The following is a 14,322-nucleotide window of genomic DNA, read 5'->3' on the forward strand; positions in this document are numbered from 1 at the left end:
GAAGTCGCTCCTTCTCCACATCCTCGAGGTCCATAGCCAGTAACCAGTCTTGCATTTCCTTTGTGACCACCTGGGCTTTGGTTTCTACCTCTTCTGCTGCTGCAGGCATCCAAGAGAACAATAGAACACAAACGACATTACCGAGATGGCTCTTTATGGGAAAGCACACTCATAAAAACATGGAAAAAACGTTTCACCGTTTTTATTGCTGGCCTCTATGCCCATTCTACTAGGGACTCCGGCATCAGGACTGTTGCTGGAGGAGGGAGATGCAGTTGGAACGGTCTTGGGGGAAGCTGGATCTTCCATGTGGCTCAGAAGAGCAACCAGGTGTGCTGAGTGACGTGCCCCAGATGGAATAGCACAGATCGAAATATTGGCAGTCCAAATGCCCTCTCCCTCTCCTACCATTATGGTCGTTGATCTGATGGTATTTTTTCGCAGGCTTTTCAACTTGCTTATCACCTGCGCCTTGTCCCAACAAAGCCACAGTCCCCAAGGTGCTGTGCCAGTCTCATTTCGTCCTCTGGTCGGAGGGCAAGAAGCTCCTGGACCTCTAACTCCCCAATTCGCAGACTTCGTAACTGTTAGCTGCTGACTGCTTCTTGCTGCTGACAGGTTTGCACACATTATGTGTCATCAAAATGTCATATCCGTTTCCTGACCAGGTCCCGGAATGCCGTATCTCCCCTTTTACACAGACAGCGATCCGATGCTGTTACAACCTCTACTGCGGGGTAAAAAAAAACCGGGACTGAAATGATCTCCCCCGTTCCATATTCGTACCTTTTACACAGAAGGCGTAGTGTCTTGGAGGCTGCCTACATCTGCCAGGCGGACTTCACTGAGAACGGCTATGTCGATGTCAAGTCTGAGGAGTTCATGTGCAATGAGGGCAGACCGACGTTCAGGTCGGTGGCTGTCAGCCTTGTCTAGCATGGTTCTGATGTTCCAGCATGCTAGCTTGAGTTTGTGAGCATCTTTTGAGGGGGAGGACGTGGAGGGGGAGGACGTGGACCTATCCTTGGGCCTGCGCAAAGGAGCTTTTAGGTGGAGTGCAGTGCGCGCAGTACTGGCCCCACCCTTTACACCCATGGTTCGTGTGCCGTGGCCAAGCAAGCTGGGACGTGGCAGCGAGGTCCTTGGGTCGTAGGTTTTATATCGGAGTGGCCTTCTCCTATGCAGGTTTCTTACCCGGGCTGGAGGGGTCTGCCTCCCATCCTAGGTCGGTCCATACTGCCCGGACCGGGGGCGAGGCCGCCGCAGCTCTCCCTGTGCCCGGATTGGGGCTGCCGCCTCCAACTCTCTGCCCGGATCGGGGCCTCCGCCTGCCTCACTCGACCGAGGCCGGGGCCGCCGTCTCCCCCTTGCTCCTGCCCGGATCGGGGCCACAGCCGCCTACCCTTCGCCCGGACCGGGGGCGTAGTGTAATAAAGGCACAAATATCCCAGAATGAGGTGGCTGTGTAAAAGGGGCTTCAGATTCATTGTTACTGGCCGCCTCTACAAGCACAGCAAAGAAAAAAAGTGAGACACGGCGGCAATGCCAGAACCAGAGTAATGACAGCGCTGCAGCTGGTGTGGAGCTGCAGGGAGCGAGGAGTAGAGATACTGTGCTCCCATGGGGTCCAAATGCCCAGTCAACTGCCGTCAGGTCTGCACAGACTTTCAACTGATGGTAGTTTCATTTAAAATCCCGCTACCAAAGGGTCTGCGCCTATGGTTGGCAGCAGCCACGAGGGGTTGCAGACTCCAGGGGAGCAGAGGACTGGTGCAGGGCACCAGAAAGCGAGGAGACCATCCCTCTGTCTGAGGAGAAGCAGTGACCACGGTGGCAGACCAGTGAGGGGACTCTGTGGCTGAAAGACCCACGTATTCAGCGGTCTGCTGGGGACTTGAGGCGAGGAACCCACAGAGGCTGTGGGCTGCTGGAGACTGCTGTCAGGAAACTCGCACCAGGCTGCTGACTGCTGTAGACTGGCTCGACCTGGCTGAAGGGGTACCAGATTTTGGAACCGGGATGCGAAGGGGTACCCAAGGCACTGAAGGGTTCCTGACAATGTTGGAGGTTCAGACCTGGAGTTTGGGTTGCAGAATGGTTTGGACTGGACTCTAAGTGGCTGCGGAGGCTGCGCAAGTGCAAGAGGCACATCTACGGACATTTAGTGACTCAGGGGGTGGGGGGGGAACTCTCTTTTGCTCTCTGACTGTAAGAGGCGCTTCAGGCAGAAGCCAATGGTGAATCTGTCTGCCTTACAGCAGGCAAAAGCAATTTCATGCAATATGACACTGCTTTATTACAATGACAATAAGTTGAATCTTGAGATCTTATATCTCCTCAAAACTGGAGAGCACCATCATTGCCCAATTATATAAGTAAGCAATAGACTAACCAGTTGATTGTAACAGTATACCCCTTTCTCATATCGTATACTATGATTCGGGATACATTGCTTTGTGCAATCTTCTTTAACTTGTGGAGAGTAAAGTTAAAAGTATCTTAATACTACAAGACCAGACAAGACCAAGCCTATTTTTCATGAAACAAAAATGGACAGAATACAGTTAACAAAGTCCATCTTTTATCACTTCTCATGACATAAACACAACAAAATACATAATTCAAGCTTTGTTACATGCTAAACGTTACTACTAGTAAGCAGTCTCTCAGCTAATTAGCATTTATTTTGTTTTAACCTGAAGACTCAGGGTCAGTTTCATCAAATTGATAGGGACGTCTATCTACCGAACCTGAGATTGTCTTCTCCAGAATATATAATGGATACCTTTCATCCATCCTGCAACTGTACACATTGAGGATTGGTTCTATTGAACTCATTACTTTCTTGCAATGGGAACACACTGTAAATACCTAATAGTTTTGATAAGACCTCCATTGGATTCAATGAAATCAAATTATTGAATTTCGGATGCAAGCTGCTACACAGCACAAATTATAATCTCAACACCTCAAAACAAACATGCTAGATAAAGGCAAGAACTCTTAGTGGCTCCTCATTTCCCCTGAAGACTAGGTATTAGCATTCCCAACTATCTGCTGTACAGTGTTCACAAGACATTATGTCCTGGTTAAAAAAAAAACCCAAGAAGTTGGAGAAACTCCAGCTTTGTGCTTTTACTTCAACCACAGTGTCTGCCCTTTCGTGTTTTACATTACGTCCAGGTTCAGTTCAGATTTATTATCAGAGTACATATGACTTCACATACAACTGTGAGATTCGTTTTCCTGCAGGCCAGGCAAAATTTCTATTCAAGAAAAGATGCGTATACAAGAGAGAAATGTAAACAAACTGACTGTATAATACAGAAAAAAATAAACACGCACAAAGTAACATGAGTCTCTGGGTTTGTGGTTTACAAGTCTGATGGTGAGGAGTCTTCTGGCACCTAGACCTTGTTCCTGGTGGCAGCAGCAAGAACAGAGCGTGTGCTGGGTGGTGGGGATCCTTGATGGCTCCTGCTGCTTCTCTCCGACGGCACAGCCTTCCTTACAAATTTTCTCCATGGTGTGAAGAATTTTGCTCGTGATGCACTGGGCTGTGTCCACTACCTTTCCGTTCAGAGGAATTTGTGCCGCTATACCAGACCGTGATATAGCCAGTCAGCACACTTTCCACTGCACATCTGCAGAAACCTGCTAAGGTTTTCAATGTCATACTGGACCTCCGCAAACTCCTTATGAAGTAGAGGTGCTGAAGTGCATTCTTCACGATGATTTTTTTGGGCCCAGGGAAGGTCCTCCGAGATAGTGACTCCCAGGAATTTAAATTTGCTTATTCTTTCCACCTCTGATCCCCCAATGATCACTGAATCGTAAACCTTTGGCTTTCCTTTCCTGAAATCCACAATCACTTCCTTAGAGTGCGAGGTTGTTGTTGGTGCATCTTTCAGCCAAGTTTTCAATTTCCCTCCTGTATGCTCACTCATCAGCCCTTTTATGCAACCCATTACCGTGGTATCATTAGCAAATTTGTAGATGGTGTTGTTGTCATATGGGGCCATACAGTATAACGAATAGAGGGCTACATGCACAGCTCTGTGGTGCTCTAGTAATAATGGAATTTGTGGAGGATATTTTCTTACCAATCCCCACTGAGGTCTTGAGGGGAGGAAATCCATGATCCAGTTACACTTTGGGGCATCGAGGATGAGGGCTTGGAGTTTGCTGATCGATTCTGAGGGAATGATGGTATTGAATGCCAAACTTTAGGCAATAAAGAGCATCCTGATGTATGTGCATTTGTTGTCATGAAGATATAGCATGCAACTCTGTGAATTGTAAACGTAACCTGACCTTACAACATTGTGGTACAAGTAAATCCCCAGCTCTCCCCCATCAAATGCTTTCCTTGCAACATTAAATAAATCCCAAAACCTTAAATTTACAGAACATAGTTTGGAATCTACAATATTTGACTACTCCATGGAATTGTAGTTTTAAAGCATTGAAAGGTTGAATGAATTCAGTACTGATTGTTGTTGATACATTTTTATATTTTGATTAATAAAGAAAACTCTTCTGGTTTCCTTCTACATCTTAAAGTACCAAAAGTGCAAATGTATTCAGAAAATTAAGTTATTTTTGACTTCAGAAAACCGATTTTTATTGGTTGGGAATCACCCTTAAATATGGAAAAAAAATGAGCCACCAATACTTTGTTATCCTCAGATGGTGTTACTTGTCTGATTGTTAAACAAAGGCCTTCAGCTTCAAAAAAACAGGGCTGTGCATCCTGCTTCATCAATTGAAATAGTTGACTTATTACATTAGACTGCAAAAGCCAGAAACACTTATGTCTACAGTGTCGAACTTTGTCAAATGAGTGGCAATGCAGAGCACCAGATGATAAAGATCACATGCAAATCTACGAGAACCAATCAGATTTTAAATAAATTTCACTAGGTTTTATTTCAAACACCTCATGCATTTGAATAACAACATATGTAATGTTAAGTGGAAAATTCATACTAACTTCTGTTTTATTGACTAAGTTGGGGGAACTAAACCATAAATACTCGCTGATACAGGTTTGTATCATTCAACTTGCTCAAAGAAGTCATCTGGAATTGATGCATCCTAAGGGGGTGGGGGGGGAAGGGTAATGAGCCAGAGGTCGTGGTACATGTTGGTACCAACGACAGAGGAAGAGTGAAATGGTCCTAAAAAATGAATGTAGGGAGTTAGGTAGGGAGCTAAAGGAAGGACTGCAAAGGGGGCGATCTCTGGGTTACTTCCTGTACCACGTGATAGTGAGGACAAGAATAGTATCAGGTGGAGGATGAATGCATGGGTAAAGAGGTGGACTAAGGGGCAGGGGTTCAAGTTCTTGGATCACTGGGACCTATTCTGGGGGAGGTGGGACCTGTACCGAACGGACAGGGTGCATCTGAGTCCTAGAGGGACTGGCGGGGACATTTGCAAAGGCTACTAAGGATACTTTAAACTAGTACGGTTAGGGGAAGGGGTCCATATAAAGGAGAAAAGCAAAGAGAAGGTTAGTCTGCAAATAGAGAAGGCTTTTAGACGAAGTTTGGGGGTGGAAAGACAAGTGATCGAGAAGGAAAAGGATCAGTGCCATGATGAAGGGGGGATGATGGTAATAAATAATAGAGTTGTCCATAAAGATGGGAACAAGCAGAAGGAAAGATGTGGGAAATCTCTGAAATGCATTTACTTTAATGGTAGGAGTATTGTAAGGAAGGTGGATGAGCTGAAGATGTGGATAGACATTTGGCAGTATGACGTGGTGGCGATTAGTGAGTCGTGGTTGCAGGAGGGTTATGACTGGCAGCTAAATATTCTGGGATTTTGCTGCTTTAGGTGTGATAGAATTGGAGGGGTAAGGGGGGGTTGTGGCATTGCTTGTCAGGGTAAATATTACAGCAGTGCTGATGCGAGATTGATTGGAGGTGGTATGGTGAGAAGTTACAATTATGGGGACGTATTATGGACCACCCTAGTGGGGAGTGAGAAATAGAGGAGCAAATGTGTAAGGAAATAGCTGAGATTTGTAATAAGCACAGGGCTGTGTTAGTGGGGGATTTTAATTTTCCTAATGTAGATTGGGAAACACATTCTGTGAAGGGGCTGGATGGATTAGAATTTGTAAAATGTGTGCAGGATAGTTTTTTGCAGCAATACATTGAGGTACCCACTAGAGAAGGGGCAGTGTTGGATCTACTGTTGGGGAATGAGATAGGGCAGGTGACTGAGGTGTGCGTTGGGGAGCACTTCAGATCCAGTGATCATGGTACCATTAGTTTCAATATAATTATGGAAGGGGATAGCTCTGCTCCAAAGATTTTGAGTGGGGGAAAGCCAGATTTGATGAAATGAGAAGGGATTTGCAAGGAGTGGTTTGGGAGGTAGAGGAGAATTGGAGGTTATTTAACCATATATAACCACATATAACTATTTACAGCACAGAAACAGGCCAGTTTGGACCTACTAGTCCATGCCGAACATCTCTCACCTCGTCCCACTGATAAAGGTGAGATTTTGAGGGTGCAGAATCTTTATGTTCCTGTAGGATAAAAGGCAGAGCCAAAAGTTCAAGAAAGCTGTAGTTTTCAAGGGAGAATAGAAAGTTGGTTTGAAATAAAAGGGAGCCCAACATTAAATATAAGAAACAAGATAGAGACGAGGTGCTTGGAAAATACATGGATTGTAAATAGAAGCTTAAGAAAGAAATTACGATAGCGAATAGAAGGTACGAGGTGGCTATAGCGAACAGGGTGAAAGTAAACCTAAAAGGTTTTTACAAATATGTAAATAGCAAAAGGAGAGTAAAGGATAAAATTGGTCCCTTAGAGAATCAGAGTGGACAAATGTGTGCGGAGCCGAATGAGATGGGGAGATATTGAATGAGTTCTCTTCAGTATTCACTAGGGGAAATGATTTGGAATCGTGTAAGATAAGAGAAGCAAAATTAGGGATTAGGAAAGAGGGGGTATTGAAACTTATGAGGCATATAAAGGTGGATAAATCTCCAGGTCCCGACAGGATTTTCCCCAGGACCTTGAGGGAAGTCAAGGAGGAAATAGTTGAGGCTCTGACAGTGATTTTTCAAAAGTTCCTAGAGGGGGGCATGGTGTCGCAGGATTGGTATATCGCAAACGTGGTTATTCTGTTTAAAAAGGGCTCCAGGAGTAGGCCCAGTAATTATAGGCCAGTAAGTTTGACGTCAGTGGTCGGTAAACTAATGGAAAGTATTCTTAGAGATAATATGTATAATTATCTAGTGAGGCAGGGGCTAATCAGGGACACCCAACATGGGTCTGTGCAGGGAAGGTCATGTTTGAGAAATTTTTTGAGGAGGTGACTAGGAAAGTTGATGAGGCTAGAGCAGTAGATGTAGTCTATATGGATTTCAGTAAGGCCTTCCATAAGGCTCCACATGGAAGGTTGGTAAGGAAGTTTCATGCGCTAGGTATTAATGTTGAAATAGCCAGATGGGTTCAGTGGTGGCTAGAAGGTAGATGTCAGAGAGTCTTCATGGATAACTGTATGTCAGGATGGAGGCCAGTGACCAGCAGTGTGCCACAAGGGCACAGTGTTGGGTCCCTTGTTGTTTGTCATTTACATTAATGATTTGGATGATGGAGTGGTAAATTGGGTTAGTAAATATGCAGATGATACAAAAATAGGGGGAGTTGTGCAGAGTGAAGATGGTTTTCAGGGACTGCAGAAGGATTTGGAATGCTTAGAAGAGTGGGTTGAAAGATGGCAGATGGAGTTTAATATCAATAAGTGTGAGGTGCTTCATTTTGGGAAAAATAATTAAAACAGGACATATGCAGTGAAGGGGAGGGCACTGATGAATGCAGAGGAGCAGAGAGATCTTGGAATAATGGTTCATTGTACTTTGAAAGTGGATTCTCATGTGGATAGAATGGTAAAGAAAGCTTTTGGTATGTTGGCCTTTATAAATAAAAGCACAGAATATAGGAGCTGGGTGGTGATGTTGAGACTGTTCAGGGCATTGGTGAGGCCAAATTTGGAAAACAATGTGCAGTTCTGGTCTCCAAATTATAGGAAGAATATCAATAAGGTAGAGAGGGCGCAGAGAAGATTTACTAAAATGTTACCTGGATTGCAGTATCTGGAATACAAAGAAAGAGTGAGTAGACTGGGTCTTTATTCATTGGAGCGTAGAAGGTTAAGGGGGGGATTTGATAGAGGTATTTAAAATTATGAGGGGGATCGATAGAGTAGATGTGAATAGGCTCTTCCCCTTGAGGGAGGTGAGATTGGAATGAAGGGGTCATAAGTTAAGGGTTGGGGCAAAAGATTAGAAGTAACATGAGAGGGAGCTTCTTCACTCAGAGATTGGTGGCTGAGTGGAATGACCTTCCGGAAGAGGTGGTCGATTTTGTCATTTAAGACAAGGATGGTTAGGTGCATGGATGTGAGGGGATTGGAGGGTTATGGGCAGGGAGCAGGTAGGTGGAACTAGAGGAGATCACTTAAATTGGTACGGACTGGAGGGGCCGAGATGGCCTGTTCTGGTTTTGTAAATGTTATATGGTTATTTAGATAATAAGGGAACAACTAAAATAATTATATTTTTCTGAAACAGAAAATATGCAATAGTATTAGAGCCACCTCATCCTGACATTGATTGAATCAAATATGCCAATATTCAGTATTCAGGGCAAATTACTATTAACTGCAAGAGTTGTGAAATTGCACACATTAAGAGTCAACAAGTATGGATAAAAGAAATTAGTCAAAATGTATTTGAAAATTATTACCTTTCCATTTGGCAAGTAAAGCAGGGTCTGAAATATTGTAGTCAGGTCTGCTTCTTGAGAGCATTCCTTTTCCAAAATAACCCTTCAAACCAAATTAATAACAATTGCAGAATTAATAAACATTATGTCTCTTCAAATCTCACATCATCTACGAAGTTTGAATTTATATCCGGCTTCCCCAAGTCTAAGACATGAGCATGCACTGAAAAACTGCTATTCTGAAAGTTACCTTTCCATACAGGGCTGTTATACTCTTGGGTTTTCTCACAATTACATTGTCATTGATCATTTCAGCATAATGATGCTCTTGCTCACTTGAAATGGTTCCTTCATGAGTGAACAACAAAGGAAGAGGAGCTTCATAAGATTCATACACCCTTCTCTTTCTTTTTGGTGCTTGAAATGTTGCTTCTACCATTGTACCAAGGAGTCTTACAGAATATCTTCAGGTGACCCGGCAAAACCTTAAAAATAAAAATATTGAGAAATGTGGTTCAGAGAGGAAAACTATTACTGAGCTATTCAGTTAAAAATAAATATTTGGGCACTCTTGAACCCATACAGACCAAATTTTGATGATGAATCGTTTATTCAGAATATTTTTATGAAGGAGGCAGAAGGGAAACAAAATATGGTATTCGGTGGGGATTTCAACTTCTGTTTGGATCCAATTTTGGATAGATCTGCAAGATTGGTTACAACAACGAAAGCAGCAAAAACGACACAATTTTTTATGTATAATATTATACATTTGGTGCAGTCCAGAGGAAATCTGAGTGTGGCCGTGGCTTTGGATACTGAGAAGGCATTTGACAGACCAGAGTGGGATATTTTTTATTCAAAGTACTTGAGAAATTTGGATTGGGACAATCATTTATTAATTGGATAGTAACACTTAGCCTCAAGCTAAGATTGTCACCAATGGTCATATGTCTCAAGATTTCCCACTCAGTAGGTCAAGGCTGTCCATCATCTCCAGCTTTATTTACTTTAGCAATAGAACCACCAGCAGAATTTGTTCCATGGGATCCAAGCATATGGGGGTTCAGAGTGAACACAAGATAAATCTATTTGCTGACGATGTATTAATATATTTGACAAATTCGACTGAATCTCTGGCTAAGTTGCAAGATATCTTGGAAGATTATGTTAAGATTTCTGGGTATAAAATAAATTTCGATAAAAGCCTAATTATACCACTAACAAAAGGAGATTATAGACAGTTGCAACAAGGAAGTAAATTTGATTGGCCACAAGAGGATATTAAATATAAAGGGATAAGGGTAGACAATAACCTGCGGAACATATAAATTGAATCAACTTCCTTGCTTGGAAAGATTGAGGAGGATTTATGTAGATGGAGGAGACTGCCCATTACTTTAATGGGAAGGATCAGTTGTATTAAGATGAAAGTGATGCCAAGACTGAAATATTTATTTCAATCCTTGCCCATTCTTATACCAACAAGTTTTTTTTTTGAAAACCACTTAACAAGCATGTCAGACAATTTTTATGAAATTCTAAGATGCCAAGAGTCTCCATGGAAAAACTTGGGATTATTCATTGGGTTGACTACGATTAACCAATTTTAAAAAGTATTATTTGGCTGCCCATTGGAAATTTTTTTGAGGGAGATGATATCCTGATTGGGCTCAAATTGGTCTACACAGGGTGGGTGAGAAGATAGCAGAAGATTTCATTTACAAATAGCATATTAAATTATTGTCTGGAAAGACAGATAACTCAATTCTCAAAAATATAATTTGGATATGGCAACAAATTAATAAATGTATGGGTCTAAAAGTGGGGTTATCTTCAAAACACCTATCAAAATGAGTCAATACCAATGAGAATAGGAAATAAAAGCCTGGACACTTAGTACCGTAAAGGGATCAAGTGTATTGAGGATTGTTATGAACAAGGATAATTTATGACATTTGAACAGCTAAAAAAATAGATATGATTTGTCAAATAGAACTTCAATTAAGATTTTTTTTTAATGAGATAGTTTAGGACCCTGCCAATGTGTAGTGACCTGGAAGCTCTTCTTCGAAAGGGGATCACAAGTAACTCTATATTGATGATGTAGTTCCTATTGCAGAGCATAGCCCAAAACCAGGTTTGTACAAATTGAAGGAAAGGTGGGATATGGATTTGAGGAAAAGGATACAAGAACAATATTGGTCAAGATTTTGTTCTGATAATATGATAGCATTTATAAATGTAATTTACAATTTTATGTACCAATAATATCTTACACCACAAAAATAACATGGTTTAAAATCTGAAATTCCGGACTCGTGTTTTAGGTATGGTATAGAGGATGGAACAGTTATACATTCAACCTGGTTATGTGCGAAAGTAAGATCCTTTGGGTATGACTTGACAGAAATTTTGCCAAAATATTATTGAAGTGGGTTTTCCATTGGAATCAGAACTATATTTATCGAGCAATTTTTTTGGTTATTGGCACAAAATGATCAAAATATCAAATACAGTTCGTGAGGATTGCACTAGTGGTAGCCAGGAAATATAAAGCTGTTACATGAAAATCCAACTCCCCCCTACTTATTACTCGCTGGAATATGGAAATACACAGTTGTGGCCCCGGAAAAGATAAATTATAATCTTAGAGAGAAATACGACATGTTTGTTAAAATATGGCAACCTTATTTGAATCATACTGGCTTAAGGATATAATTAACTTCCCCGAAAAGGTTTAAATAATATCATTAGGTCAATACTGTTGAATTCCTGAAGATCAAGCTAAAGACTAATTAATGAAGGCCTATTCAATCATCCCTTCTTTTTTTAATTTTGAAGTGGGAAGTGGGGGGGTGGAATGAGATTTGGACAATCATGAGAGATTCTGTAATTTTAAAATTTTTCTATGATATTTGTAATAATATTCTTTATGAGTCTTGGAAAAATTAAAATAGTTAAAAAAAGTTAAAAATAAACATTTTGGAAACACTCATTAGGTCAGGCCATATCTATGGAAACAGAAAAAAAGCAATGTTTCAGGTTGAAGATTTTACTGACTGATGGACTGAGCATTTCCAATATTTTCTGGGGTTTTTTTTTCAGATTTCCAGCAATTGTAATTTTTTGGGTTTCTTATTTACTGATCAGATCTTAGGAATATTTAGGATTTCAAATATTTTCCCAAATGAAATAATTGTGAATGTAGTAATTGATTACAAATTAAAAACTGGAGAGCATAGGGACAAATAAAGGAAAAAAAAATTCTTGGTCCCAAACATTATGGGTGGCACTGCATGTAATTCAAAGGAACCATTTGTCTCACAAAAATACAGAAATAAACAATGTCATCGTAGCTACTGAAATATTTGCTCTGAAAAGTATAAAACCTTGATAACTTGGGAATGTGGGGACTACCATGAGCACCTCCAGATTGAATACCCATTGACATGGAGAACAAAGGACCATGTGTATATTTAACAGCTTCAATTTCCAAAACAAAGAGCAAGGTAAAAGCTGCAATGCCATCAATCTTCAAAATATTTTTATTATTTGTTAACTTGTGGAATATTTATCATATAAAGTTAGTTTATTTGTCGGGTGGGACAATTGATAAGCCACAATTTGAACTTGGACCTCTGAATTATTAGCCAAGACATCAGAAGTAACAGATTTATATTTTTAAATCTCAGATGGTTTCCATGCATTTTAGGGACAAAAATCAAGAATGTCATAGAGAGAGAAGTGAACGATCCATATTGTGCATGTGAATCCTCTGGTGACCAGACTTTTGAAGGTACCTCTGCAGGCAATCCTATCCACTACAATTGTTCAACTCAGTCTCAAGGCTCGGAAATGTGATGCTCCACCACGACTCCTACTTTATTTGCTTCTGCTTGATCTCCTATGATGTCCCAATGAATATTCTTATTAAATAATGTACATTTCATTCCACCCACCTCCTGCTCTCTTTTGCTTTCCTCCACATCATGAAATACTCAACACCTCCTACTGACCATCCAACTTTCCCCTCAGCATTCTGACAAAGGGCCTGGGACCTGAGACCCTAAGTACAGTATTTCTCTTTCCACAGATGATCTGTTTCAGTTTTTGTTTGTTTTCATGCGCACGCAGTTTATCTCATCTCGCTCTTCTACCAGAAACTCCATCCCGCTCCCTTCCTCCTCCCCTTCCACCCCCGTCGTCCATGCTCTCCCCTCCACCCACTCTTCTCCCCCTTCCACCCCCTGCTTCTCCTCCACAACCTCCTCTCCCCTCCCACCCCCTCTTCTCCCCTCCCACCCCCTCTTCTCCCCTCCCACCCCCTCCTCTCCCCTCCCACCCCCTCCTCTCCCCTCCCATCCCCTCCTCTCCCCCTCCCATCCCCTCCTCTCCCCCTCCCATCCCCTTCCTCCCCCTCCCATCCCCTTCCTCCCCCTCCCATCCCCTTCCTCCCCCTCCCATCCCCTTCCTCCCCCTCCTCCCTCCTCCCACCCCTCCTCTCCCCTCCACTCCTCCCACCCCTCCTCTCCTCCTCTCCCCCTCCCACCCCTCCTCTCCCCCTCCCACCCCTCCTCTCCCCCTCCCACCCCTCCTCTCCCCCTCCCACCCCTCCTCTCCCCCTCCCACCCCTCCTCTCCCCCTCCCACCCCTCCTCTCCCCCTCCCACCCCTCCTCTCCCCCCTCCCTCCCATCCCCTTACTCCTCCCACCCTCCTCTCCCCTTCCCACTCCCTCCCATCCCCTTCCTCCTCCCACCCCTCCTCTCCCCCTCCCACTCCCCCCGTCCCCTTCCTCCTCCCACCCCTTTCCCCCCTCCTCACTTCCTCCCCCCCTCCACCCGGCTCCTCTCCCCCACCACCCAATCCACCCCGCTCCCTCCCTCGGCGCCCCCTCCCCTGGAAGTTCAGGCCGGCTGTGCGTCTCCCCCCACCCTTCCTGAACTCGGACAAACCTACCTCCTCCGCGGTGGGAGCCACCCTCAAATGCCGCCGCCCGCGTCCCCGTCCCCGTCAAGCCGTTCCTACACCACGCCGCTGGGCTCTGCATTACTAAATAGACCTCATCCCTTTCCACGGTGCTTCGTTGGCCTTTATCATTCACATTGCATGCATTATTTCAATGTCACCCGGGAAGAGACGTTGGTTTCCCCACGGAACCAAAAAGCGGGGGATGCGCCTGTCGGGGGACAACCTGTCCCGTCGCACATCAGCGGCCCGATGTCGTTTGCCGCTTCCCCGGGTCCCTGGGCGGACAAGGTTGCGGAATAGAAGGAGCCCGAAGGGTGGAGATCAGCCGGAGGATGCCGCAAGAATCCGGGGAGACCCCGGTGATGAATGGCCTGGCTGGCGGGGGGGCGGAGACGAGCGAGCCCTTCCCAGTGACCCCCTGTCCCACCACATCATGAGGGTGCAGTGGAGGCAGATTCACAAGGAGGGGGTGCAGAAGGTCCATGCCATGGGTCATTCCCAGCAGCAGTAGCAGTGACACAGGAGCCTCTGATCCCCGGGCCTCACACAGAGTCAAACATTCAGAGCTGCTGGTGAGACGCGCACTTTGCCAGTGAG

The 14,322-nt window shown here is 43.8% G+C and overlaps 1 protein-coding gene across 4 annotated transcripts in view; it reads right to left on the bottom strand.

The window, feature by feature from the left end:
* tsen2 (TSEN2 tRNA splicing endonuclease subunit) overlaps positions 1 to 13,920 on the bottom strand; it is a 44,031-nt gene extending 30,111 nt beyond the window's left edge. For 2 of the 4 annotated variants that reach the window (XM_069939844.1, XM_069939840.1), the window contains exons 1-3: positions 12,716 to 12,932; positions 9,004 to 9,238; positions 8,775 to 8,856 (exon numbers count right to left, since the gene is read on the bottom strand). In XM_069939844.1, the coding sequence (XP_069795945.1) occupies positions 8,775 to 8,856; positions 9,004 to 9,192 (271 nt within the window). In that variant the 5' untranslated portion in view covers positions 9,193 to 9,238; positions 12,716 to 12,932. Of the gene's footprint in view, positions 1 to 8,774; positions 8,857 to 9,003; positions 9,239 to 12,556; positions 12,674 to 12,715; positions 12,933 to 13,713 lie in introns of those variants that run through there. The other 2 variants (XM_069939841.1, XM_069939842.1) reach the window with 2 other exon arrangements.
* Between the last annotated feature and the right edge of the window lie 402 nt (positions 13,921 to 14,322).

Source organism: Narcine bancroftii, chromosome 5, assembly GCF_036971445.1.
Source record: "Narcine bancroftii isolate sNarBan1 chromosome 5, sNarBan1.hap1, whole genome shotgun sequence".
Taxonomy (NCBI): Eukaryota; Metazoa; Chordata; class Chondrichthyes; order Torpediniformes; family Narcinidae; genus Narcine; species Narcine bancroftii.